The sequence below is a fragment of the Panthera uncia genome (genome assembly GCF_023721935.1).
Source record: "Panthera uncia isolate 11264 chromosome E2 unlocalized genomic scaffold, Puncia_PCG_1.0 HiC_scaffold_20, whole genome shotgun sequence".
Classification (NCBI taxonomy): Eukaryota; Metazoa; Chordata; class Mammalia; order Carnivora; family Felidae; genus Panthera; species Panthera uncia.
In genome coordinates, this window is record NW_026057589.1 from 19,245,005 (window position 1) to 19,270,296 (window position 25,292).

Here is a 25,292-nt window from a genome sequence, read left to right on the forward strand (position 1 = left end):
CCCCCCCCCCCCACCCCAGACCACACACAATTTTCCATCAACTGTTGAATTCTCGGACTTTAGCTAATGGGTTTTGTTCTTCCCTAGCAAAGTTTAAAGTGTATTTATCAAACATCCTTGGTGGGCTCGGCTCAGGCCTGGTTGTGGCCCATGCTGGGTAAATTTAGGCCCTCCAGGTGCATTGGGCCTGAGATCTATGCTCAGCCCAGGGCTTATGCACAAGGAACGTGTGCTCTCTTTGCAAGCACGGGGCACGTGTGTGTGGCACATTTAGGGAGGGCCTGGACGAGCGGCTGTTGGCGATCATGCCATCATTCTCTGAGTGCCTTGGAGCAGTGGACTTAACCTTGACCGCACACACAGGGAACCCAGAAAGTTACTGGTATCTGGACCCCACCCCAGAGGTTCTGATCAAATAGGGCTTCGGCATGTTCAGAAGTGCCCCCAGGGGATATTGTATCCAGCCAAGGGTGGAAAGCTCGGGCTCTGGGGACAGAAGGGTGAAGATGGCACAGGGGAGAAATCAGGGAAGACTTTTTGGAGGAGGAGGATCTGCACAGGATCACATGGGATCTCAGAAGCCACGTGGTGGTGAGGAGCCAGGGGTTTATAGTCAGAGACCTGGCTTCAAATTCCAGCCCCCTCCACTTACAAGGCATGGGATCAAGGGTAGATCATTGGACCTCTAGAAGTGTCTTTCGTCACCTGGAACCAGGAGATGGTAATGCCGGCCATTCAGACGTATCTGAGAAGGTGGTCTGTGATAGCACTTAGCGCAGTGGCACCGACAAAGGAAGCCCATTGCTGGAATTGCCTTCATTCTAATGAGTCTCCCAGTAATGTTTGGAAGCACCCAGTGTGGAGGTGTTTTAACCAGCCTCAAGGTTCTGACAAGTCCTGCTGCATAGAGGCCTAATTTCATTGTGTTTGGCCCAGCGTTTGCCACACAAATATGACATCAGTGATGCCGTCAAGGCCTTTTCTCAGTGAACCCCTGTTAACAAGCATCATCCCTCCAGGCCGGTGGAGATGCTTTAGCTGGGGGTTCAGCCAAGGGCAGGGCTGATGCCGTGGGCTGGAGGCACCCGCAGACTGCAGGCGACTAGAATTCTGGGGTTTGGGATCCACCTGGGAAGTGGGCTCCCAGGGGAGCTGGATGCTGAGCCTCGTCACCTGACCAGGGACGGGCAACAGAAGTGGGGCCTGGGCCTGCCCCCAGGAGAGAGGGGGGCAGCTGGCCCCCAGGATGCAGCTGGAAGCACAGGCACTTAGTGGATCTCACGGGTGGCCAGGGGATGCCTGCGGTGGAGGTGAACGCCAAGGCCTTGTGGTAGCACGTAGACTCTGGCGTTTACTCATTCACCCATCACGTGTGTGTTGAATGCCCCCCTCGAGCTGGACTGCCGCAGGAGCCTTCGAGACAGACGCTTAAGCGTGGATGCCGTCTCCACCCCTCCCTGCCTGGAGACCTTGAGCAAACCACGGGCGGAGCCTCAGTTTCTTCACTTGCTGGGATATGACAGCACTAGCTCACAGCACTGCCCCCAGGGGCTCCTGGGGTGGAGCCCGGGGCGCTCGCGGGGACCGTCGCTCGCTCGGTGGTGCTCACACACCCTCTCCGCCTCTCCCCGCAGCCGTGACAACTCCCCCAGCCTGAAGGAGATCCGGAACGGCTGCCAGCAGCCCTGTGACCGGAAGCCCACCTTACCTCTGCGCCTTCTGCACCCCAGCCCGGACCTGGTGTCTCAGGAAGCCACGCTGTCCGAGGCGCGGCTCAAGTCCGTGGTCGTGGCCTCCAGCGAGATCCACGTGGAGGTGGAACACACCAGCACTGCCAAGCCGGCACTGACGGCCAGCGCGGGCAATGACAGCGAGCCCAACCTCATCGACTGCCTCATGGTCAGCCCTGCCTGCAGCACCATGAGCATCGAACTGGGTCCCCAGGCCGACCGCACGCTCGGCTGCTACGTGGAAATCCTCAAGCTGCTGTGAGTGTCCCCGCCGCGCGCCTGTCACCGCCAGGGTGGGAGAGGGGAACTTGGCTGCGCCGCCGGGTGCGGCCGCGCCTGCTGGTCCGAGGCCTGCAGGGTGAGCGTGCTGAGTGTGTGTGTGTGTGTGCGTGTGTGCGTGTACTGAGGTGTGTGTAAACGTGACTGGGCGCCCCGGGTGCAGATTTTGGGTATGTATGCGTCTTGAACACATGCTCTGTGCGTGAGAGTGTGTGCGTATGCGGGGGGTGTACGTACGGTGTGTGGGCTCGTGTATGCTTGAGTATCTGGGCACGTGTGCAGGCTGTGTGCGTGAGCTTGAGAATGTGTGTGTAAGCCTCTGCGTAGAGCTGCCAGGATGTCCACGAGCACATGGGTGCCCAAATGTGTCTATGAGTGTGTGAGTGGGAGGGGGTCGCCTGAGTGTGTGTGTGTGTGTGTGTGTGTGTGCGTGTGTGTGTGTGTCTGCATTTAGAAGTGGATGTGGGATGTACATGGATCATTCTATAGGGGCCTATATATGTGTTGAGCGTGCCTGTGTGTGTAAATGCACAGTGCCTGAGTGCCTGTGTGTAAGTGCACAGGGATGAGGGGATGTGAGTGCACACATGTGGGTGTGACCATTTGTGCACAAAGGCTGGAGTGTGTGTGTGTGTGTGTGTGTGTGTGTGTGTGCAGACATGCCCGTGAGCTAGCCTGTGACTGTGTTTCTGTATCGAGTGATCTGTGCATGCTCTGTGTGCCTGCGTGTATTTCTCGGCAAGTCCCGGCCCCTCACCCGGCCTGGCCTGGTGGGTGGTGAGGGAGGGTGGCCTGCCGATCAGCTCCGTGCAGGCCTGGCTAGTGGGAAGCAGACAGGAGACCCGGTTCTGCTACGGTTGGTGCTGCTTCTGAGCCGGGTGCTTCGGTCCCAGTCCTCCCGCTCCCTGAGCCTCGGTTGTGCGGCTCTACAGCAAGGGGGTCTTAATATTTGACCCTTGAGGGTCTTTCCAGTTCTGCCACTCACACGTGAACCACCCAGACCCACCTCAGTGGCGTGCACCTGCTTCCTGCATCCGCAGGTGAAGGAAGGGGCCCCCTTGGTCCGGAGACCCCAGCGGATGCCTCCCCGTGTGGCTCCCATAAGGCCTGTTCTTCAGACAGAGCTTGGCCCCGCTCTCAGGACCGGGTCCCAGACCCGGCATTTCCAGGCACAACCACTGGGGGGTGGGAGGCTTTTCAGAGGGATCACGGTATGGGTACGACTGTGTGGTTACCCCTGACCAGTGCGTGGTGCCTGTCTAATTACTGGGCACCGGGGCCCCTCAGTCCAGGGGACACCTGGCCCCTGGGCCTGGTCGGTGCTGCCAGGGTTTCACCGCGTCCCTGTGCCTACACGACTCCGCACGGCGTGCTGTGTCTCTCTCACGGACGTATTGCTGCCCTGAGCGCGCTCCTGGGCTGGACAGTGCAGGACAGGCTCTCGGTCGCCTGGAGAGCCAGAGAATTGGACTGGGAGGTGCCTGGGGGTGTCCCCCGTGCTGCACAACCAAGGCCTGTGGTATCTCTCTGCACACATACCTATGCATGCACGTGCACCCACACACATACACACGCGTATGTTATACAGTGGCTTCTTGTGGCTTGAGAATTCGGGTGTGGCAGAGGCCAGCTGAAGGCACTTCCTCTGTCCTTCCTTTGGCCCCTGAGAGGGGAGGGCGAGGCCTCCCCGGGTCCCCAGGGTCAGCGCCAGCCTCAGCGTCTAGCAGCAGAGGCCAGCTGAGGGCGCAGCCACTTTTAGCGACCTCCTCACACTCCCACACCAACCGAAGGAAACTCCAGGTTCTGCTCGGAGGGCATTGCTGAGAACACACGTCCGTCTCTCTAAGGCAGGGGCAGTCCCCACTTGCTCCCAAGAGCAGAAGTCAGCCCTCCGGGGGATAGGTCAGCCGTGGCCCACGTCTCCTCCTCGCCCTGGTGGAGGCAGGGTCCCCCGGGCCAGAGACGCCCCCACGCTCTCCTCGGCCCCTTACTTCCTCTGGCTGTTTTCCACAAGCACCTGGAACCCCAGGCCTTCTGGCCCCGTCCCTGACTCCGATTTCTCATTAAGCATCAAGGGTTTGTGTTTCATCATGCAGCTGACACACGGTTTTTTTCCTTCTTCACAAACGTGCTCACGAATGCGGACTCTGTTCTCCCTGGTCTGCTTCTAGGCCTCCTGTCCGCCGGGGTTGTGTAGCCACCAGGGCGTGGCGGGAGGGGGTGTCAGGTGTCGGGTGCTGCCCACCGGGAGGCGGTCCTGACCACTGACCACTGCCCGGAATAGCACCTCACCCCTGCCTGAGGGTCTCCACGAAGCTGGTTTATGTTTCCAGAAGCCTTTTCACCTTGGGGTGGGACAGCGCCTCAGAACACAATTTGCACCTGCTAAACTCTTCCTGGCCCTTTCCCTTCTCTGACCCTGCTGCCCGCTTGCGTCTCTGGCCCACCCAAGGCCCTCAGACACGCCGGACCCACAAACCCCTGCAGCTCCACGGGGTGACACGTCGGAAATGACGCAGATTCAGAGCCAGACTGCTGAGTCCAGGGCTGTGGATGCCAGGAGGGCTTGTGGCCTTGGACGAGTTTCGTGTCCTCTCTGAGCTACACCTGCCTCCGGGACGTTCTCTGGGCACCTTACAGGCACAGACGCTAGGCCAGTGGGAGTTACCGCACTTTCTGGGTATAACGGGGCTTCCTCTGTTTTAAGACACCGTTGGGAGTGAGGTGCGTTCCCGATTCTATAGCGCTTTGAGGGGAAGAAAGCCCCAGTGAGGCATTCAGCACACAGATCGCAAGAAGCATGTGTGGTTTGAGAACTGAGGACCCGTGGCCTTCTGACTTAGCCTGCCGTGCGCTGCAGGCAGCGTTCTTGGCTCCTCTGGGCCTTGGTTTTCTTGTCCGTACGGTGCGTGTCGTGACGTAGGGCCTTTCTGCCGGCCCGGCTCTGGTTCTTGGTGACAGTGCACTGCTGTTCCCAACTAGCACACTCCTCAGTCAGAGTTACGTGAGGGAGGGGAAGCGTGGACGATCTAATGTGGAGCGGGGCTTCTGAGCAGGGCATTGTCGGGGCCACGGGAGCCGTACTTGGAGCCGGGGCCCGGCCTGGCCCATCCACCGGAGCCGGCACTGCTCTTCCCGGAGCGTGACGGCAGCCCAGCCCAGCCCACAGCCCCGGATTACTTGCTTGTTCCCAGAGGAAGGCGTGTGCATTGTTGGAATCTGACACCTTTGAAAAGTAACATAAACCACGAGAAGTTCCCTGGAGACCCTTAAAAAGGAAAACTATTCCCAGCGCAGGCCAGCCTTACCCTTTTGAGGCCCGGGCCGGGTGGCACGATGGAAAGAATGTGGACTCGGGAGGGAAATCCGAGCAGGTTCGGGTCTATGGTAGTTTGGAGTCCACCTCTTAACCTGCTGGGCAACTGTGTCCAACTCACGCATCTATTCGGGCATCCCGCTACCAAGTGCCCTCCGCACGCGTCCACCGGGCCAGGCTCTACGCCAAATGCCAGGGCTCCCAACTCCTCTCCTGCCCTCAGTCCCTCTGGATCTGAGTGGCGCCAACTACTGGCAGTGGTGACGTTGCCCGCCTGGGGGGGCGGGGCATGGAGAACTGCTGCACATGGTGGGGGGCCGCAGGCAAGGGGCCGCTCTTCCTTCCGGGAAGAGAAGAGAGCAGACGTCCTGAGGGAGAGGTGGGCACATCCACCCTCTCTGACCAGCTCGAATCTGGCCTTTTGTTCTTTTGCAAAAACCCGGCGTTTGGAAGAGGCCCTGGTGGGCTGGAGGGAAGCGGAAGATGCCTCATCCTCGGGGGCCTTAAGGGAAAATGCAGACAGACGTGGGGTCGTCCCGATGACTGGGCGGCGTCACTAGAACGTAGAAGGCAGGCGCTGGGGAGGGGACACGGGAACCGTCGGACATCGCCCAGGGTGGTCCTGCCTGGGAAGGAGCTGCCCCAGCCCGAGGCCGCAGCTCCCCTGTGCGCGCCAGGCGCGAGGTGCACGGAGGGGACCGGTCGGGGGCTTGCAAGCCCTGTCACACAAGGAATGGCTGAAATGGCTTCCGACAGGCTGAGGGATGGCAGGGAGGCGGGACGTGACGGTGGGACCAGGACCGAGTCCGTGAGCGTTGCTGGAGTCTGACACCCCCACCCCGGGGTTGGGGCCCGCGAGAGTCGGGGTTCGCGCTGGGCGCTGTCCGGGCCAGTGTGCCCGGGCCTTGCGGCTTCTCAGGGCTCAGGCTGGCGCGTCAGCTCCTGTTGTGCGGCCGGGGCCGCGTTCTCCCCATGCCGCGGACGAGCTCTGTGAATCGGGAGGAAAGGGTGTGCTGGGAGGAAGCGTCTCGTCTGCGGGGCAGCTCAGAGCTCTGCTTCGGGCGGCAGCTGTCAAGTCGGCCTGCGGCTTCACGGGGCGTAGGTCACGTCTCCGCCAGGCCGAAGCGGCTGCCCCGGGTCCTGGGAACCACCCTGTCCCCATTTCCTGTGTCCGCCCCTTCACCTGCCCCCCTTGTCCCTGGTGTCGCCCACCCCCAGCACAGCAAGAGAAGGGAACTTCTCAGCCGTCTGGCCTCAGACCATCCGCGCAGCGCGGCGTGAGGCGGGAGACCTGGGCCTCCTGCGCACCGACTCCAGCTTCTCCCCCTGTGAGCTCCGTGGCCTTCGGCGGTTGTCCGACCTCTTAGGGAGCAAAGAGCCTCTCTAGAGCCAGCCTGGCCCCATTCATGCCAGGACCAAGTGTCTGGGGAGTGACACCTGGGACTCACTGGAGGCCTGCAGGACGCTTATGCTACCTCATGTCCCTTTCCTCCCTGAGCACGGGGCAGGCCTGGCTGCCTTCTTGGGGGTGGGCAGTCAGGCCGCTTAGAGCCTGGTCGCTGATCCCCCTTCGATCCTAGGCCGGGCTGGCCCTGCTCTCCGGAAGCCCACGGCAGGTGCTCTGCTGGCCACGGGGGGCCCACAGCCCACCCCCCGGGCCTGGCCAGCTTCTGGGCACCCAGCCTTTGCCCGACACACCTGCCACGTACCCCCAAACTTGTAGACCTGGGCGTTTGGAGCAGGCCCAGGTGCCGACCGCAGACTTGCAACTGGCTTGGCTGAGGCGAGGAAGGAAATCTGCTGCCCTCTCCCTCCTCATGCCTGAGGCCCCCACGCTCAGCCCCGTGTGAGCTGCCACAGTGCAGCCGGCAGGAGGCCGAGCTGTGGGCCTGGGAACACAGGTGACGCACAGTGCCCCACGGAACGGGCCTGTCGATGCCCCCTTCTGTCCAGGAGCGACCCCGGGCCGGGCTGTGTGGCCCTGAAGCCCAGCGTGCGCCTCATGCCTGGCACAGCCCCAGCTCCATGGCCTCTGACACCCACTAATTATGAGCGGTTTGAAGTCTCCTGGGAGTTTTCTCTGTTTAATGGTATTTCTACGTAGAACATTTTTTTTTTTTTTTAAGCAAAAGAATAACCAGGAGTGCCTTTCTCCCTAGAGGGAAGTGGCCTTCCTGCAGAGATGTAAGCGGGAGACCGGGTGTCGTGTCGTTCGGTTGATGGAGCACGGATGTGGGAGCCCGGCTCCTGGGTTCAAGTCCCAGCTCCTACCAGCTGTGTGACGGCCGGCGCTGGCCCTCACTGAGCGTTCTCATCTATAGAATGGGGGTGGCGGGTGCATCCAGCTCAGCATATAAACAGACACACGGTGTATCGGGAGAACAATTAGGGACAAATGTCGAGAAAGCTCCTCGGGGTGGTGGGGGGCAGAGGAGCACCGGATGATGATGAGAACTAAATGGAAACGAGGACCACGGTTCCGGTCTGGGTCCTTTCCTCTGCCCGGGCTGGTCTGAGCACCGTCGGCGCCTCCTGGGGGCACCGCCAGGCGTCAGTAGGGGTCCAAACGTAGCGCCCCCTCCTGCCAGGATCCGGGTCAGACTGCACACTCAAGCTTGCAGCTGGGGACACGCACCCCACTTGACAACATTTCCTTCCACCTGGGAGTGAACCCCACACCCTGGCCGCGTCTCTCTCGTGTGTACCGGGGCCGCAGCTCAACAGTCCTCTTCTGGGCACCAGCCGTCCGCCTGGCCTGGTGCCCGGCATGGCAGGTGCAGAGATAAGACGCAGCCCCTCCCAGGGTGCGGGCACCTGGGTGCCCCGACCGTCTGCAGCTCAGGCGGGGCCGCTCCAGTGGCCTCGGTTCTTGTGTGAGGGGTAAAGCACCGGGACTTCGGAGGTGCCCGCCCGGCTTAGCACAGTCGGTGAGAACTGGCTACTCCTGGGTTTGCTTTCTGGCAGAGTCCCCCAAACCAGAGAAGTAGGGGGACCCGGGGCAGGGACAGAGGTCACAACCCCAGAGGCACCTGAGGTCAAACCCAAACCCCCAGTTGGTGACTTGTGCAAATATGAGGCATCTCTGGGCTTTGTTTTCCTCCTGCAATATGGGTTGTCGTAATTGGGGTGTCGCGGGGCGCCTGTGAGCGTTAACCGGGACCCGTGTGAACGCTCTGGCTCCTGGTAAAGGCCCGTCTGTCCTCTGGCTGAGGCACCGCCGTGTCCCACACGTTCCTTCCCTTGCCCCTGACCCTGCTGGCTCCCGGGGGGCCAGCTGTGCTGGTACCGTGTGTGGGGCACCCCTGCCAACTCCACAGCAGCCTCCAGAAACTCTTGCTTCCTTTCTGGGGACCTCTCTCTGCGGTCACCCTGCCAGCTCCTTAGCCACTCCCTGCCTATAATACAGATTCGCAGTGGGTGGTGGTCGTGGGGCCATTTCCGTGGTCTGAGCAGTGAGTGCTCTCTCAGCACATTGCAGCTGTCATGCTCATTCATGCCAAATGTCCCTGTTCTGGCACAGTCGGCCCCTAGGTGGGGGGGGGGGACCCTCCAGTGCCTGGTCTCACCTGAGGCCTCAGCCAAAGCCTCAGCTGCCGTCTGTCAGAGCTGGCGAGAGCCAGGCCTGGATCTGATCTCCCATCCACCACAGCTGTGTTAGCGTGCACAGTTAACTTCTCTGAGCCTCAGTTTCCCCATCTGTTGAGTGAGGCTGATCTTCACCGTGAAGAAGAAGCAGGCGAAGTTCTCGGCGTGAAGGAGTATGTGCACAACGTGCCGGCAAGGTCGCAGCTGCTGGTATTTGTTCCATTACCGTCATCATCACCGTCATTGGCAGGGACCTTTTTTTTAGTTTATCTATTTTGAGAGCGAGTGTGTGTGAGTAGGGGAGGGGTAGAGAGAGCAGGAGAGAGAGAATCCCAAGAAGGCTCCACTCTGTCAACACAGAGCCCGATGTGGGGCTCACGCTCACGCACAGTGAGGTCATGACCCGAGCGGAAGTCAGACGCTCAACCGACGGAGCCACCAGGCGCCCCTAACAGTGACTGTTCAGGAGAAAAAAGCTGTTATCTGGACAGAGGAGTAGAAGTAGCTGATAAGTCAGGAGGGTTGCCCCAAACTGCAAATGAATAGCATACCATTTTTATGTTTTATATGAGTAAGTCTACAAATTTGCCACCGGGTTCTGGACAAAGATGAGAACACCTCTGCGTTCCCCTCATAAGCCCCCCGGGCCAGACCGCTTGGGCGGCCGCAGCAAAATTACACAGACCTGGTGGTTTTGACAACAGAAACCTGTTTTCTCGCAGTTCTGGAGGCCAGAACTCTGAGATGATGGCGTGGGCGGGATGGGTTTCGTCTGGGGCCTCTCTGCTGGGCCTGCAGTCACCTTCCTTCTTCCCGTGTCCTCACACAGTCTTGCCTCTGTGTGCGTGTCTGTCCCGGTCTCTTCTCGTGAGGACGCTGGTCGCGCTGGGTCAGGGCCCACCCTCACTGCCTCGTTGCACCTTCACTGCATCTGTGTTGCCAAACACAGACACGTTCTAAGGTGCCGGGGTTGGGATTTCAACCTGATAACTCAAAAGTCAGAAGGAACAACGATCGGGTAACCTGGGTGCAGAGGTGAGGTGGGATGAGGCCCCAGGGAGCCAGATGGCTGGCCCCTTCGGTTGCCTGAAGGAACTCTCTGGACGGGTTCTGTCTGTCAGGCTGGCAGACACGGGCCGCTCATCTTCCCAGCTCCCTGCAGGCGGGAGGTGGCTGGAGCACGGTTGGCGAGTCCCCGCTAGACCCCCGCCCCGTCCTTGGCCACAGTCCGAACCTGACTGTCCCCCCTTCTCTCTGTAGGTCGGACTACGATGACTGGAGACCGTCTCTGGCCAGCTTGCTTCAACCCATTCCATTCCCCAAAGAGTAAGTCCCACACCGGTCTCTGACCTCAGTGGTCCACCGGTCACCCCGAGAACACCGCGGTCGGTAGTGGGAGATGGAGAGGTTGGTCCTCAGCTGTGAGGCCCCTGGGGAGGCCCCCCACCTCCGGAACACGGGAGATTACCTCATGGCAGCGACACGAGGATTCGCTGAGCCAAGCAGGCAAACAAAGCCCTCCCCACCGAGCCTCCGTGCAGGGGAGTTAGCAACTTCTGTTCTGCTTCAGGTGGGAATGGGAATACCTGTCTGTGCTCTCTCCGGTGGCCACAGCGAAAATCGGAAGATAATGCACGTGGAATTGCTCTCTGTGCCATGCCGCCATATGCTGAAAGCTCTCTTATTGCACCCATTACGATTATTAGCTTGTGTTCCACAGTGACTTGGGCCAGAAATGGACCCTCCCGTCTCTCTCTTGCCAGCCCTTGTGCCAATATTGAATTTATCACAGGAAAATAGGGAGAAAACTGTCTAGTGGATAATGGCCTGCGGAGAAGGCTTTGTCGGAATAACCAGGCCCTAAAATGCCTCCAGGTCTCTGTTTTGACAGATGTGGAGAAGCCAGGCCTCAGGAGGCAGCTCAGGGCTCTCTCAGGAGCCGATTAACGAGCCTGTGTTTATGAAATGCGGCTCTCCGAGGGGGACATTATACCTGGTAATTGCCCCATTTGCTGGCCTGGCCCGTCCCTGGGGCCCCCAGGACTCAAGACCGGAGAAATCCGACTCCTGAGAGCCACGGCTGTCTCCAAAGAGCAGTGGCGTCACTGGCTGCGCTCGCTGTCCCCATAGCCCCGGGGACACATGTGACAGTGGGCCCATGATGCAATTCGCTTGGAAAACGGTCCCCAGATGCCCCTCTGATGCACGGCGATAATTAGCACAGCCGCACCTTAATGGTGGAACAATTAGTGCACACACCTGGGTCTCCGGTGCCCGCGTGCACGTGCTCACAGACACCTGCTCAGCACCCACAGGTGTGGGACCCGGGCCGTGGGGGGCTCGGTATGCTCCCGTCGCCAGGATCCTGGCCTCGTCCAAGGAGGCCTTCGCTTTGCAGTTTCCAAGAGGGACAGAATGTCCCTGTCTCACTCTCAACCTCCTCCTTCTTCGGATCAGACATAAAGCCGCACCGTCCCCAGGGGAAGATCTTTGGATCACTGAGGGTTTCGAAAGCCCCCCGCTAACTGCAGTTTCCCTTTGCTTTTGTTACAGAGCCCTCGCACACGAGAAGTTCACCAAGTGAGTATTTGGCCACCTCCCTCATCACCTCCTTCCGGTGCGAATGTCCTCTGCCGCGGCCATGCTCAGCGGCCAGCCCTCCTTCCAGCCCGTTCTCGGTCACGTGCATAGCCAGGCCTGCCCGAGGGGTTTCCTGACCCCGCCAGCTCCCCCGCCCCAGCCCTCCCCTCAGCCCCCATCACCGTCCACACAAGCCAGGACCCTGGCAATGACTCCGCCCCCACCCTGTCTCTTTCAGGGAGCTGAAGTACGTGATTCAGAGGTTTGCCGAAGACCCGCGACAAGAGGTGAGCCCCCCACTCTGCCTCTCGAAGGCACCTTGTCAGGGCTACGGTGTGATGCCTGTGGGCCACTCTGAGCCTTCTGTGGCTCTGTCGGGGCCTCTCTGTCTCCCACAGGCACTCAGAACACTGTACAAAGGCTCCTTGGCCTGGAGCGTGAACACAACCGCCACCCCCCCCCAACCCCCCCCCCCCACCGCTGTGATCGGGGGGTGGGGGTGCCTGGCCCATGATGTCAGCCTTTTACTGTAAACTCAGGCTAACCAGAGGTGGTTTGCCACCAGCTGGCGGTTTCTTCTTGGAGCACAGGCCTTGTTAGGGGCGGGCTGGCACAGGGGCTCCCAGCCAGCTCCAGGGTAGTGCTGGTCCCTCTTTAGCCCTGCCGTTCTGACATCCGCAGGTCAGCAAAGACATCTGAGCTGGGAAGACATCTGAGCCGGGGTTCATTTCCTGGGCATGGTGGCTGAGGGCCTCTGAAGGGCCGCTCTGCACCCCCCCCACCCCCCGTATCTGGGCTTCAGGGAGAGGTCAGCTTTCCCCCTGAGGCTTCGTGAGCAAGGACTCGGGTGGCCTGGGTTCCTCCATCCACTGCATCAGGGACATCAGAGACACCTGGTCTTGGTCAGGTGCTCACCCTGTGTCGGGCACCTGCGTTTTCTCCTGGAGTCCTTGCCACAACCCCGAGTGGGGTCTGTCGTCAACCCCATTTAACACCAGAATTACCCTCCTTTTGGAGCTGAGTGACATCTCCTTGGCCACGCAGCTGGTACCTGGCCAAGGCGGGGTTCAAACCCAGGGAGTCTGCCTCCAGAGCCTGTTCGGTAGGTGGGGCCAGGTGGGGCTGTAGACATGAGGGGGACTCCCACTGGCCCTGTCCCGAGGAGCTCACAGCCCCCTTCTCCACCTGCATGGATCCTGGGGTGTGATGAGGGGATCTGGCTTCTAGCTGGGGACAGACCCCCAGCAGAGCGGAGGGTTGAAGATGGGCAGAGGACGAAGGGATTCCTTCTTCTTAACAGAGCCAGAATATATTCTTTTCCGGCCCCACGGTGAAACATAGTTCTAGAACACCTTGATTCTAAGCCCTGATTCCAAAAGTGGTTCCCCGGCTGCAATGGGAAAAGCGGAAATGCTAGCTAGGCAGGTCTGGGCTGCGCTAAGCCATTCTTCACTGCATGTGAAGACAGATTCCCAGAATTCCCCTGGAAAGTGAGCCTTTATTTCAAACACCAACTTTGAAGTTGAAGAATACAAGTGGTCCCAGCTGCTTCCCAGAGCGGAGAAGCAGAGCCAAGTGCTGGGAGGAGACTTGCTGAGCCCTGCACCATACGCGAGGCCCGGGGGACTAGTGAGCGAGGGGCCAGGCCGGTCTTGCGGAGGGGTGGGGTGCAGAGGCCCGGCACCCCCCCCCCCCCCCTCGCCAGGCCCTGCTCCGGGCTCCTCTGAACCTCTTCCTTTGATTCTGTTTCTTGTCCCCTCTCTCCCCTCCCACCTTCTGCCTCCTAAAGAAGCCGGACTTCTAAACCGTTTGATACATTTGCCGAATAGAGTTGCATACTCTTGATTCCCTATTTTTTGAAGTAGACAAATTAACATTTGATATTTTTCCGACTCAGAGGGAAAGAAGTCAAAGCCCCCCACCCCCCTGCCTCTGTTTTCTGTTTACTTGTGTGTGGGTTGTGATCAATTGAATATCTGTAAGTAAGTGGCTTTTGGCAGCAAATTGTCCTTCCTTCACTCCTGAAGGAAATGATTGGCCACTTCTATCAGGTTTCTTCTGAGGACAGAGAGGAGGTAAGAAACAAAGGCCTTGGTTTCCCTCTCTCTCCCTCTCTCTCTCTTTCTCTCTCTTTCTGCAGCTATAGTAGGGTGGATGTGGATGGAATTTCTCCCAAACACACATACGTGTTTGCACACGCCCACCCACCCACCCACACGCAGAACTCTGGGAAAGCAGTTGAGACCCAGAGAGAGCAGTGCATGTGCATGAAACCGCCCCACCCTGGACAGAGCGCCTTCCAGGGAGAGGCAAAGACTCAGAAGGTGGCTCAGGGGACACGCAGCGAGGGCAGCAGGCAGACCCCCAGTGGTGGAGGGGGCAGATGTCCTGAGAGAGCAGGACAGAGGAGGGTCAGACAGCTGAGGGCAGAAAGCAGGAGACAGGACTTAGAGGTGCGGAGAGAGAGGAGACGAAAAAGAGCTGCCCCCTGTGCTGTGCCCAGAAAAAGGCGTAGAAAAGGGGACTGAGTTGAAGCAGTAGCTTTGAGCCTGTCTCTCCCTGATCTGTCCACAGACTTGCTTCTATTCAGAGCAGCTAACCAAGCCAGGCCTGGCCCTTCGTCCCGCGGAGCTGATGGGGAATGGCTAGCGTTCCCCAGTTTACAGATGCCACGGTTTTTCCCAACAGGCCTTCTCTGGAATTCAGTAGGAGGTCGGAGTCGCCGGACTAGACGTTAAACAGATTTCTTAAGTGCGGGACTTGTGGGAGCTGGTCTCGTCTGTGTGATGGGGCTGACTGCTGTGCCCCTTCTCTGCTGCAGGTACACTCATGCCTGCTGAGCGTGCGGGCCGGCAAAGACGGCTGGTTTCAGCTGTACAGCCCCGGAGGGGTGGCCTGTGATGATGACGGGGAGCTGTTCGCCAGCATGGTACGTGGGACGGGACCCTCGGTGGGCACTGCGGGCGGGGACCGGGTTTGCCCCGCCTGATGAGCGCCAGCACTGTCCCGGTCCGGCAGTGGCCAGCCTGGGAATTTCCGGATGGCATCGGAGCCAAAGAGGAAGATGGTGATGAAGACGGTGACCAGGACTGTCGCTTTCTGCCTCTCACCCGAGCAGGCACCAAACCGAGGGCGCGAAAGTCCTGTTCTCGCCCCATCTCACTCGGCTCCGTCGGGAGGTGACACGTAGTGTTACCCCGCTTTCCAGGCAGGCAGCAGAAGCCCGCGGCGCTCACTGCCCGAGCTCATGCAGCTCACCGTAGTGGCAACGTTCAGATCGAGCTGCTGAGATCAGGTCGAGCTGCTGAGGGCTCAGAGTGCTCAGAGATTCTAGAAGGCACTGCAGACCCACCAGCTCGCCCGACCTTTGCGATGAGAAGTCAAGGTCAGGATGACCATCTCCTCCGGGAGACGAGAGGTCTGACGTCACCAGACCCACAACTGGGCACCCGCCGTGATTTCCAGTACTTTCTTCGTGCCGGACACTGTGTTGGGCACCTCACGTGCCCTGTTTCTTCTCGGTCTTCAACTTTATCCCATAACCGCCTGTGCTGAGGCAGCTCCGGACAGGTGCCGTGGCTTACCTGAGGTCACACAGGCTTTCAGCCTCCAGGTCCCTCCCTTGATGGGGCCCACGCTGTCCAGAGCCTGCCCTTCCAGGGGCAGCGTGACCGTCTCCTGAAGCGGGGCACAGACTGTCCTCCAGGTGGCCAGTGACCTCAGCTGTCCCTCCTGCTCGCAACACCAGCTGGGTTCTGTGACCAAGCGTGTTCCCAGCGGCGAGAAAAACAGGATTCAGGGGGCCTCTCTGCTGCGCCCTCGCTTCGCCCCCTCGTCTGTAAAACGGAGTGGATCACCAGGCGATCGCCCGCAGTGACGGAGGCAGGGCGCCCAGCCAGGGCCTAGCGCACGGCCCGCCCAGAAGTGACAGCTGTGGTTGGTCTTCTCTCTGCTGGGCCGCCCGTCCAACAGGGCCAGCTCGCGAAGCTCTCCGCAGTGACGACAGATCCGGCGCTGCCTCTGGAAGCTTTCTTGAAAGGGACTTATTTTTAGATCGTTTTCCTTACGCACTGGCTCTCCACTCCTCACCCACTGCCTGACAAGTCCCTCTTGAGTGCCCTGTGCATCCTGGAAGTGCACCCCCCCTCCCCACTCACGAGGGCTCCCCTGATGTCACAGCTTCACCACGGCAACAGCCGGCGGTCCCCCACCCTGTGTGCGGAAGAACCCGGGGGGCTGGCAGCTTCCCCACCTGAGAGATTGCGTCTGTGCCGGAGTTAACGATGGAGCGGAAAAGATACACGCGGAAAAGGAGGCAGGCAGCCCCTGAGAGAGCAACGCGGCGTTTCCATGGAGACACGGGGGGCAGGAGCGGTCCCCTTGATGAGGCTGCCGTTTCCAACCGTGGAAGGGCATTTGCCATTGCACAAAGGGGGAGAGCACACTAGGCATTTGGGGCCCCGGCCCTGTTGCTTGGGGTCCCCTGCCCTCGGGACCCACCTCCAGGGACACCGGAAAGAAACACCGTCGCCTTAGTGTCTGCCCCGCGTGTAGCCCAGGTGGAGCAGAATTTGCCAGTTCCTGGGTTTTGGGGGCAGGTGATCCCTGAGCACCTGTGGAGCTCACAGGGCGCTTGGGAAGGGGAGGCAGGGCTCCCTGCAGGTCTCTGTCCCACGTGTGGTGGCACCGTACCCCCTGAACACTTACTCCCCGTCCCACCCCTGCCCTGGCAACCGCTCCACTTCCCGAATCTGACACTCCAGGTCCCTTCCGTGTGCGGAATCCTACAGGCTCTGTCCCTTGTGATCGGCTTACTGAGCACCACATCCCTGTGGTTCATCCACACCGGAGCACCTGTCGGTGGGAAGAGGGGGGTCTGATGGTCTTTTCAGATCTGGTGTCCAGAGAGGGTGTGGGGAATCCTTCCGGCATGCCACCGGCAGGCATCTCGGGCCACAGCCCCACTGTGGTCACTGCCCTTCACGTGGGCTGTCTCCCGTCATAGGTGCACATCCTCATGGGTTCCTGTTACAAGACCAAAAAATTCCTGCTCTCCCTGGCGGAAAACAAGCTGGGACCCTGCATGCTCCTGGCGCTGAGGGGGAACCAGACCATGGTGGAGGTAAGGAGCTGGCCTGGGTCCCTGGCAAGGCTGCTGTCTTGCCCGGTCCTTCGTCTTTGTTCACTGGGCACCTTACAGGAGCCCAGAGCTGTTAGGGCAGCTGGGAGCACAGCGGTGGAGGAGGTAGGTGTGGCCCGGCCTCTCCCGAGTCGAGCGGGAGCGGTAGCCCCCCGCCTGTCACAGTTGATCCCTTTCACTTATGATCAGGGGAGGTTTCTGCCCATTTGTCTATTGCTGTGGAGCAGGCCACCCTGGTGGGGGGGGGGGGGGGCTCAAAACAATGATACTCATTTATTTGGCTCACGGATCTGGGGTGACTGGGCTCAGCTGACAGGTTCTCACCCTGGGTCTCTCATGAGGAGACCGGGCCAGCTGGGACTCCAGGCCTCTGTCTATGAAGCAGCCTGAGCAGAAGTATTCCTGTTCCCCAGGAAACACATGCCTGGCCCAGGTCCCCCCTGCCTCATCCTAAAGTCCCCAGAAGCCTGGGGCCCCCAGAGCCACTGTCCACAGACAGGATGGCAGAAGCCATGTTGCTCTTCGCGGTGCAGCCCCAGAGTCAGGCAGCAGCACTTTGCCACGTCCTACCCATGAGAAGTGCTGGCCGGTAGTCACGGCGACGGGGATTAGAACACCTCTCGGTGGGCAGAGCATCAGAGAACTTGAGCCCCAGAGCGTCCCTGCCAGTGAGATTTGGGGGCCCAGGAGTCAACAAGAGGCCCCACAGCAGGGGTGAGGAAGAACAGAGGAGGTCAGGATGGCTGAGTCAAGGGGTTGGCGATTTTGGTGGATGGGCCCAAAGAGCCTAAGTCCCCAAAGGCCCCGGTGGGCGTCTCGGAGGTTCGCTGAGATGCTTGCGCAGGGAACTTGCAGGACGGGGGTGGGCAGGGAGCCAGGAGGCAGGTGAGCCGTGCTGTGAGGGCCTGGGCCGGGCAGGCTTTGCTTGGCAAGTGAGAAGTCCCCGGAAAGGGCTGCCCGCATGCTAATCCTGGGCGAGAGGGCCGGAGAACAGAGATCGCGTCGGCTCCCCAAGGCTCTGGGAGGCAGTGTGTTGCAGGTGTCCCCCGGGGCTCCAGTTTCATTCTGAGCCTGTCTTGCGCACCAACCATGTGCCAGGCACGGGGGGATAACTAGGGATGGAAAGAGGTGCCCTGTCCTTTGGGCTCTCTCCCGACCCTTGAGGTCCTAGCACGCATCATTTCTTCCCGCATTTGCCGAGAGCCTGCTCCGTGCTCAGCTGGCTGTGCACGAATGTTCCCGTTGTACAGACGGGAAGCTGCGATACGTGATTTGCCCGGGTCACCCAGCCAGAAGGACAGCGAGGGGGGAGCGTGGTTGCTCGTTTGCAGGATGAGATCTCGGGGCACGTGGAGCTCGCGGAGCTTATCCGAGACCCCTCCCTGTGGCGCGCGGGGCTGTTGGCACGGGCTGAGGTCCAGCCCTCCGTGCCTTCGAGGACCAGCCCTGCTGTAACGCACCTCCGCTGCTCTCGGGCAGATCTTGTGCCTCATGCTGGAGTACAACATCATCGACAACAACGACACCCAGCTGCAGATCATCTCAACCCTGGAGAGCACGGGCGTGGGCAAGCGCATGTACGAGCAGCTGTGCGACCGGCAGCGAGAGCTGAAGGAGCTGGTGAGTCCCCGGCCCGGCTCTGGGGCGCACGTGCCGGGCCCGCCAGAGCACAGCTGGGGTGCAGGGGGACGGAGCCCGGGTCCCCCGCCCGCACCTGCGCGGGCCTCTGTCTCCGCGAGTCCTCCTCCAGACCCGGAGAGGTCGGGGCTACCACCTGCCACTTTCCAGGTGATCACAGACGTGTCAGGTCGGTGCCCCAAAGTCCCGGAGCTCCTACGGGGCCTGGCCAGGAGTCGCATCCTGCCTCACCCCAGGGCCCTGCGCGGCAGCCACTGCCTCCCTCCCCATATCCCACAGGCCCTTCTTTAAGTGCACCAGGGCTGGGCTTCAGAGGGGTGGTGAGGCCACACCTCCCTGGTCTCCTGGAGCAGCTCTCACCCGGCGGCCGATAGGAGACGGTGTATAAATACTCCAGCTCCCTCTCCGCACAGGTGGGACACCTCGGAGACATGACTTCTCCACCATGTCCCAGAGGACCCCCAGCGGTAGCGGTACCATAACGCTCCCTTCCCGGGGGGGCCTTCGCCGTCTCACTCGCCCACTCCCCTGCTGGCGTTTCTGGGGATTCCCTCTCTGATAAACCGGCCGTGTTCACACCTTGTCTCGGGGTCTGCCCCCGAGACCGAGACCGCCGCGTGGCCTTCGGCCGCCGAAAAATAAAATGGCGCTGTGCGTGATGTCAACGGGGAGGGGGGTGTGCAGGCTGGCGGCCCAGGGGAAAGAACGGGTCGTCATCAGTCCGGTTTCTGTTGCAGCAAAGGAAAGGCGGGCCCACCAGGCTAACACTGCCCTCCAAGTCCACGGTGAGTTGGTTTTATTCTCCTGTGGGGCTGGGTAGAGGGAAGAAGGCAGTTAGATTAGACCTCCCTGATGAGGAACTTTAGCCGGTGGAGCTGACCAAGGGCCCTGTGGCACGTGACAGGCCAGCTTTTCCAGGAGGGAACCAGGTTCCGGGAAACCAAACATGGTAGATTGTCGCTGGTATTAACGTTAATATGTTACCAGTTAATAATAGTACTAATAATATACATTGAGCATTTACGTACCAGATACTGGGCTGTTCATTTTATCACCACAACAACACTGTGAGGTTGGCGCCTCTCTCCATCCCCACTGACAAGGTCTTCGGGGATCTTAGTTCCTTCTATCCTGTGCCGCCGTCCTTGGCATGAGGTTTCTACCTCGTGGTCCAAAAAGGCTGCTCAAGCCCTGGCCATCAGGTCTCCATTCACGCCAGCAGAAGGAGGAAGAACAGAGAAGAACATGTCCCTTCCCTTTAAGGGCTTTCCGAAAGTTCTCCTGGACACATCTCCCTGTGTACCATTGTCCAGACTCGGCACACAGCCACATCTAACTGGGAGATTAGCCTTAATTCGGTGTGGCCGTGTGGCAGGTAGAATCCAAGGATTCGATCACTAAGATGAAAAGGGAGAGCGGACATTCCCCGCAGCCCCCTGGTGGTCTAGTGCTCACGCGTGTCTTGCCCTCCAAAGGCCTTAGAGGTGGGGGGACCTCAGTGTTCTCAGGCGGGCAAAGGGCCCAAGCTGCTGCCTGGGAAGGGGAGCTGGCCAGGTACACACGTCCGTGTGCATGCACACACGCCTGCGGGAGGGACGTGCCTCGGAGCACCCCAGTCGGTGACTCAGGGTGTGAGTCACGGCACTGGAGGCTTTCTCCCCCACCCACGGGGACGTGGGGGCAGCCGCTCCCAGCACCCCCCTCAGTCCTACCCCCCCCCCCCAAGCCGCACCGTCACCCCTGCTGCAACTGTCTACGGGGCAAGGGAAGGGAGGTGGGGACAGGGGTGCGGAGGGGTCTCCGGAGCGCCTGGCAGCCCCGGGCCCTCCCCGAGAGCCCGCCGCCTGTCTGTTTGCAGGATGCCGACTTGGCTCGTCTGCTGAGCTCCGGCTCTTTCGGAAACCTGGAGAACCTCAGTCTGGCCTTCACCAACGTGACCAGCGCCTGCGCCGAGCACCTCATCAAACTGCCTTCTCTCAAGCAGCTGAACCTGTGGTCCACTCAGGTGCACACTGTCTGCCTGCACCCTGCTCTGCCCCCACCCGCCCCCGCATCCTGCCCCCTCCTCCATGCCCCTGTGCGCCCCTGCTCTGCGCCCTCCTCTGGGACTGGCCTTCCTGCCTGGAGCCCGGGGCCCAGTCTCCTGATTACCCCGCCCCTCCCCAGCTCAGCACCCCCTGCATAGGCCAGAGGACACTTAGGACCTCGTGAAGGCCAGTGGCCCGTTTCACAGTTGGAGCTGCTGAGGCCCAGGGCAGGGGTGTGCCCAGCAAAGCGTCAGAAGCCCTGAGAGGCGGGGCCGAGTCGTGACGCTGGTCTCCCGCACCCGCCTGGGTAGCACACGGGCAGCTCGGGAGTCTTCCTGTTGTGATAACAACCACAGCACACCGAGGCTTGCCGCCCACGCTCGGTGTCGTTTGCGCTGAGAAGCGCCATGCGTGGATCAGCACACGTGGTCTCCACTCCCCACCTGTGACGTGGAGGCCCCGCCAGAGCCCTCCTTTTATAGAAGAGGAACCAGGTGTTCCCGGCAGTCTGCCCTCCAAGGCCCGTCCCGCCCCATCCTACGGTCCTGCCCAGGGAAAGGCGGCCTTGGCCCTCACTGCTAGCCGGAGCCCCTGTCTGTCAGAGCCCTCCTTGACAGACAGCAAGACCGACTCCTGGGAAGGGCCCTTGGCTGGCCCGCATCCCACCAGCAGAAGCCGGACTCGAACCCCGGTCAGGGGAAGCATTTGAGTCTTTGGAGAGAAGTGAGGGCAGCCCAGATCCCCCGGCTTGAAAGGCGGTGGCTCTGTCCCCGTCACCTTCCTCCACCGCTGCCTCCAGCCTCGGAGTCCTTTCCCTGAGTGCCGTGGGGACGCGGGTCGATCCCCAGGGCTGAGGGGTTCTGTGCTCCACAGTTTGGAGACGCCGGCCTGCGGCTCCTGTCGGAACACCTCACCATGCTGCAGGTGCTGAACCTGTGTGAGACGCCTGTGACCGACGCCGGCCTGCTGGCCCTCAGCTGTGAGTCCTGCGGGGGTGGCCAGGGTGGGCAGGGCCTGCTTCGCGCATGCGTGCACACGAGCATCCATTCATCCACTCGCCCATCCACCCATTCATGCGTGCGTGCATCCGTTCACTCAACAAGTGCTCATGAGCACCTGCTGTGTGCCAGGCACCGCTTTAGGTGCTGGGAACACAATAGGGGACATATCCCTGCCCTCATGGAACTTATATTCTAGAAGAAAACGGAACAACGAGTGCCCTTATCCTCCAGATACTTGTCTGAGGGATCAAGTTCGGGAAAGTGCCCTGGGACAGGCTTGCCCTGCTCCCCTGCCCAGTAGCAGCCATCAGCCGGGGTTAGATGCACAGATTCTCAGGTCCTGCCCCAGACCTGCTAACTCAGAAACTGCAGTTTAACAAAATGCCCAGGTGATTCCCACGTGTGGTTGAAGTTTGAGAAGCATTGCTCTAATAGAAGGAGCCACAAAACACCCAAGGAACCCAGAAGTGCCGATTCCTGCACCCCAACCCTAATCTACCAGAGCAAAGTCTTGGGTGCTGAGCCTGGGAAGCTGCACTGCCCATGTCCCACCCACTGGTTTAGATGACAGGCCCCATGCCTCAGCTGGGAGGAATCATGGAGGGCTTCCCCGGGGAGGTGACTGGATCTGGGTGAACAGGACATACGTGGGAATTGGCTGAGGGGGTTGATACGCTGGGCAGGGGCCATGGCTCCTACAAGGTTGCTGGCAAATTCCAGATGGCTTGGGAGCGGGAGGAGACAGGGGTGATGGAGGGCACAGAGGATGAGGTTTGGGGACACTTTTCTGCAAATGTGCTCTTTGGACACTGTCATTGGAGTCACACAGCCCCTGGCTCGGTGCCCCCAGGAACGGGATGGAACACCGCACCTCTGATGGGTGGCTCCTGACCCAACCAAAGTTCGAGGCATGCTTTCAAGAAGGGGGGTCCTGGGTCAGCCCTACTGGGAGAGCTCCCAGAGCTCCCCTCGGGGAAGGGCCCAGCCTGGCCCACTGGGGCTGACCTGGGATGTGGCAGGCACACTCTGGGGAACTTCAGGGGACAGCAGTGCTGGGACCTGACAGACCAGAAGGAAGGGAGGCTCAGAGAGCAGGGAGAGAACATAAGCCCAATTCAGACCAGCTCCTGCCTGAAACAGACTTTCTGTCCTGGTGGTGCCCTAGCAGTGACCCTGAAACCCTCCCACCCCATCTCCTCTCCTGCCCCATCTCCTAGACAGGGGCCTTGGCTACAATAGTCAGCCCCCCAGCTTGACTGTCCCATACCTGCAGCTGCCTTTGTGGGGTTCTCACTGACCTAATGCCTGTGTCTGTCTGTCCTTGTACAGCCATGAAGAGTCTTTGCAGCTTAAACATGAACAGCACCAAGCTCTCGGCTGACACCTATGAAGATCTGAAGGTAATTCTTCGCTTCCTCCCTTTCTCCCTCCCTTTCCCCCTTCCCTCCTTCTTTCCTTCCATCCGTCAGCATCTAGACACCAGTGCTTTGCCCTCATGGAGCTTATTCTCCAGCAAGAAAGGCTATTACACCGGCAGGTAAGTCAGTAAATAAAATAATGGCAGGTGGAAAGGAGTGGTAGGGAGGAAGCCAGCAGGGAATTGGTAGATTAGAAATAGGGAGGGCCTGTTTGGCATGTGATCATCAGGGATGGTCCCTTTGAAGTCACATAAGCTGAGACCTATAAGATAAGAAGCCATGGATGCAAAGGATGACAGGAAAAGCAAGGGCAAAGGTTCTGAGGCAGAAAGGGTTGGTATGAACTGACTTTGTAGCAAATGTGACTATAAAGTAAGAGAGAACAGACTTGGGCCAGACTGAATAAGCCCTCATAGGTCACAGAAGGCTTCTGGATTCCATCCAAGTTCAGTAGAAAGCTTTCAGAGACTCTAAGCAATGTTGTGAGTTATGCTTGTAAAGGCTTGTTGTGGCTGTTACCAGGAAAACTGATTTTTTTGCTGGAGCCGGGGGTGGTCCAAGCAAGAGTAGAAACAGGGAGAACATCGACAGGGCTGATGCAGTCATGGGTTAAGCTCCTGGTCCTGTAGCCTGGGCTAGGTTGGCACTATAAAGTTGGGGCAAGAAAGAAGATCTGAGTAGGGAAAGGTGGGCACGTTTCCTGGGGGACTCGTGGAGCTTGGCCTTCAGAAGTCTGCTGCCCCCATCACTCTGGGTCCAGTACCAACTGCCCCGGAAGGAGTGAGTGGGGCTGCAGATAAGCCAGCGCTGAGGACCGAAGGGCTGGGCCAGGCAGCCAGACCCACCATGAGACGCCAGCACCTTCACACGCTGGAAGCCACTTGGAAGGAATCCCCACGAGCAGGGACCACCCCTTCCCCGCCCCACCCTCAGCCCTCCAGCTCAGCCAGACCTGCGGCCAGCTTTAGAGCACCTACTATGTGCCAAGCCCAGGCTGGGGACAGGGACAGGACCAAGGTGCATCTGGTTCACCACTGCCCAGGAGGAAGCTCCGTCCTGGCAGACGGATACCTGCAGTAACCAGGCCAGGACAGGGCTCAGGGACCAGCAGGGAGGGGACAGGGGACAGCCAGCCCTGCTCAGTAGGGCAGAAGAGCCTTCACAAAAGGAGGTCTTGAGAAGGGAATCTGCCGAGCAGGCCAGGAGAGCCGTCAGAGGGTCCTGAGGAGCATGTGAAGCGGGGCAGGGGTGCGGCCGGCGCAGAACCAGCCCGAGTGCACCCTCCAGGGCCTCCCCGACCTGCCGGGCCCAAGTGGGCGTTTCTGCACCGTTGAGGATTACTGTGCCCCCTGAAGGCGAAGGAGCACAGATCCGGGTGCCCTAGCCAAGCAGCAGAGGGGTGTGGTCAGCCCCTTGTGGAGAAAAGCCGCTTTCGAGCATCCGAGAGACCCCGTGGTGCCAACTTGAGCATACTGGCCAGTGACGCCCAACCTCTGTGCTGCGGGCATCAGATGGCCCGGAGGCTGTCTGCCTGCCTGGGGGCAGGCGGCCTGCACTCCACATCAGGCAGGCAGGCAGGGGCCTCCAGCTCACGGCCCCGTCTCTCAGGAGAACCTGGAAACCTCCGTGCCAGTTTGCCATCTCCTGATCGGAGAGGTTGGCTTAAAGAAGTTTTTACAGTGCTGCACAGGGGAAGGCAGCCCCCAGTCTGTAGCCTCTGCCTGAGCAGCGGGGCTGGGGGCCCACGAGCCAGAGCGCAGGGGAGAAGCGTGGAGGAGCCGTGCGCACGCACGGTAGAAGGTGACACTGGCCGGCGCCCCCACGGAGAGTCTGGAAGAGGGAGCAAAGGGAGGAGAGCCATTAGCCCTGTCTGTGCAGCGAAGGCTTGTGGAGGGAAGGCCGGCTGTTTATAAAAGAAGGAAGAGAGGCGATGTGTCTGGGTGGCAGGGATGGAGAGCGGGAAGCACGTATGAACAGCAGGTGGAAGCTTGCAGTCTAGACGGTTCCGACGCGGGGGCGTCCTGCAGGGGAAGACTCGCTGCCCCCCAGGTGCCTGCATTTATGGCGATCCCGCCGCATTCACCTGCCCGATTTCCGGTAGCGATGGCCTGTAGGCGGTGGTGCCGGTGAGGGTGGTTCCCGCCTGTAGGGCACACGGCCTTGTGTTGTTCAGGGCGAGCCGTGCGTCAGGCGGTTCCACCCTTAGCGCCGTCCTGTGAGCCGTGGCCGGATCACGCTGGCTCCACAGAGGAGGAGGCCGGGGGCTCTGCCCCCGGGGTCGTGCAGCCAGCAAGCGGCAGAGCTGGGGCTCCCACCGGGGCTTTCCGCCTTCAGAGCCAGGCATCCACGGCCTCGCAGAGGCAGGGGGCACGGAATCCCCTGCAGCTGTCCGCCCACCTGCGACCCCCGACCCCGGGGCTGCTGCCCTGTGCTCCCCGAGGTTACCCAGCTCTGAGCCCCGGGGCGCCCCGACGGCAGGGTGGGGAGGGCACAGTGGGAACCCCGGCCGTGGCTGCGGGGGAGCCAGGCACCGCCGGGCCAGGTTCGGGAAAGGACCGTCCTCCTTGCTGCCCCGCAG

At 60.4% G+C, this 25,292-nt stretch overlaps 1 protein-coding gene across 2 annotated transcripts in view; it reads left to right on the forward strand.

The window, feature by feature from the left end:
• The window catches only part of CMIP (c-Maf inducing protein), a 230,840-nt gene that overhangs the window by 205,344 nt on the left and 204 nt on the right, over positions 1-25,292 (forward strand). The window contains exons 10-20 of one of the 2 annotated variants that reach the window (XM_049622507.1): positions 1,635-1,988; positions 10,171-10,236; positions 11,464-11,490; positions 11,729-11,777; positions 14,312-14,419; positions 16,496-16,612; positions 18,110-18,250; positions 19,006-19,053; positions 20,127-20,273; positions 21,169-21,274; positions 22,626-22,696. In XM_049622507.1, coding sequence (XP_049478464.1) covers positions 1,635-1,988; positions 10,171-10,236; positions 11,464-11,490; positions 11,729-11,777; positions 14,312-14,419; positions 16,496-16,612; positions 18,110-18,250; positions 19,006-19,053; positions 20,127-20,273; positions 21,169-21,274; positions 22,626-22,696 — 1,234 coding nt within the window. Of the gene's footprint in view, positions 1-1,634; positions 1,989-10,170; positions 10,237-11,463; positions 11,491-11,728; positions 11,778-14,311; positions 14,420-16,495; positions 16,613-18,109; positions 18,251-19,005; positions 19,054-20,126; positions 20,274-21,168; positions 21,275-22,625; positions 25,287-25,292 lie in introns of those variants that run through there. The other variant, XM_049622506.1, reaches the window with a different exon arrangement.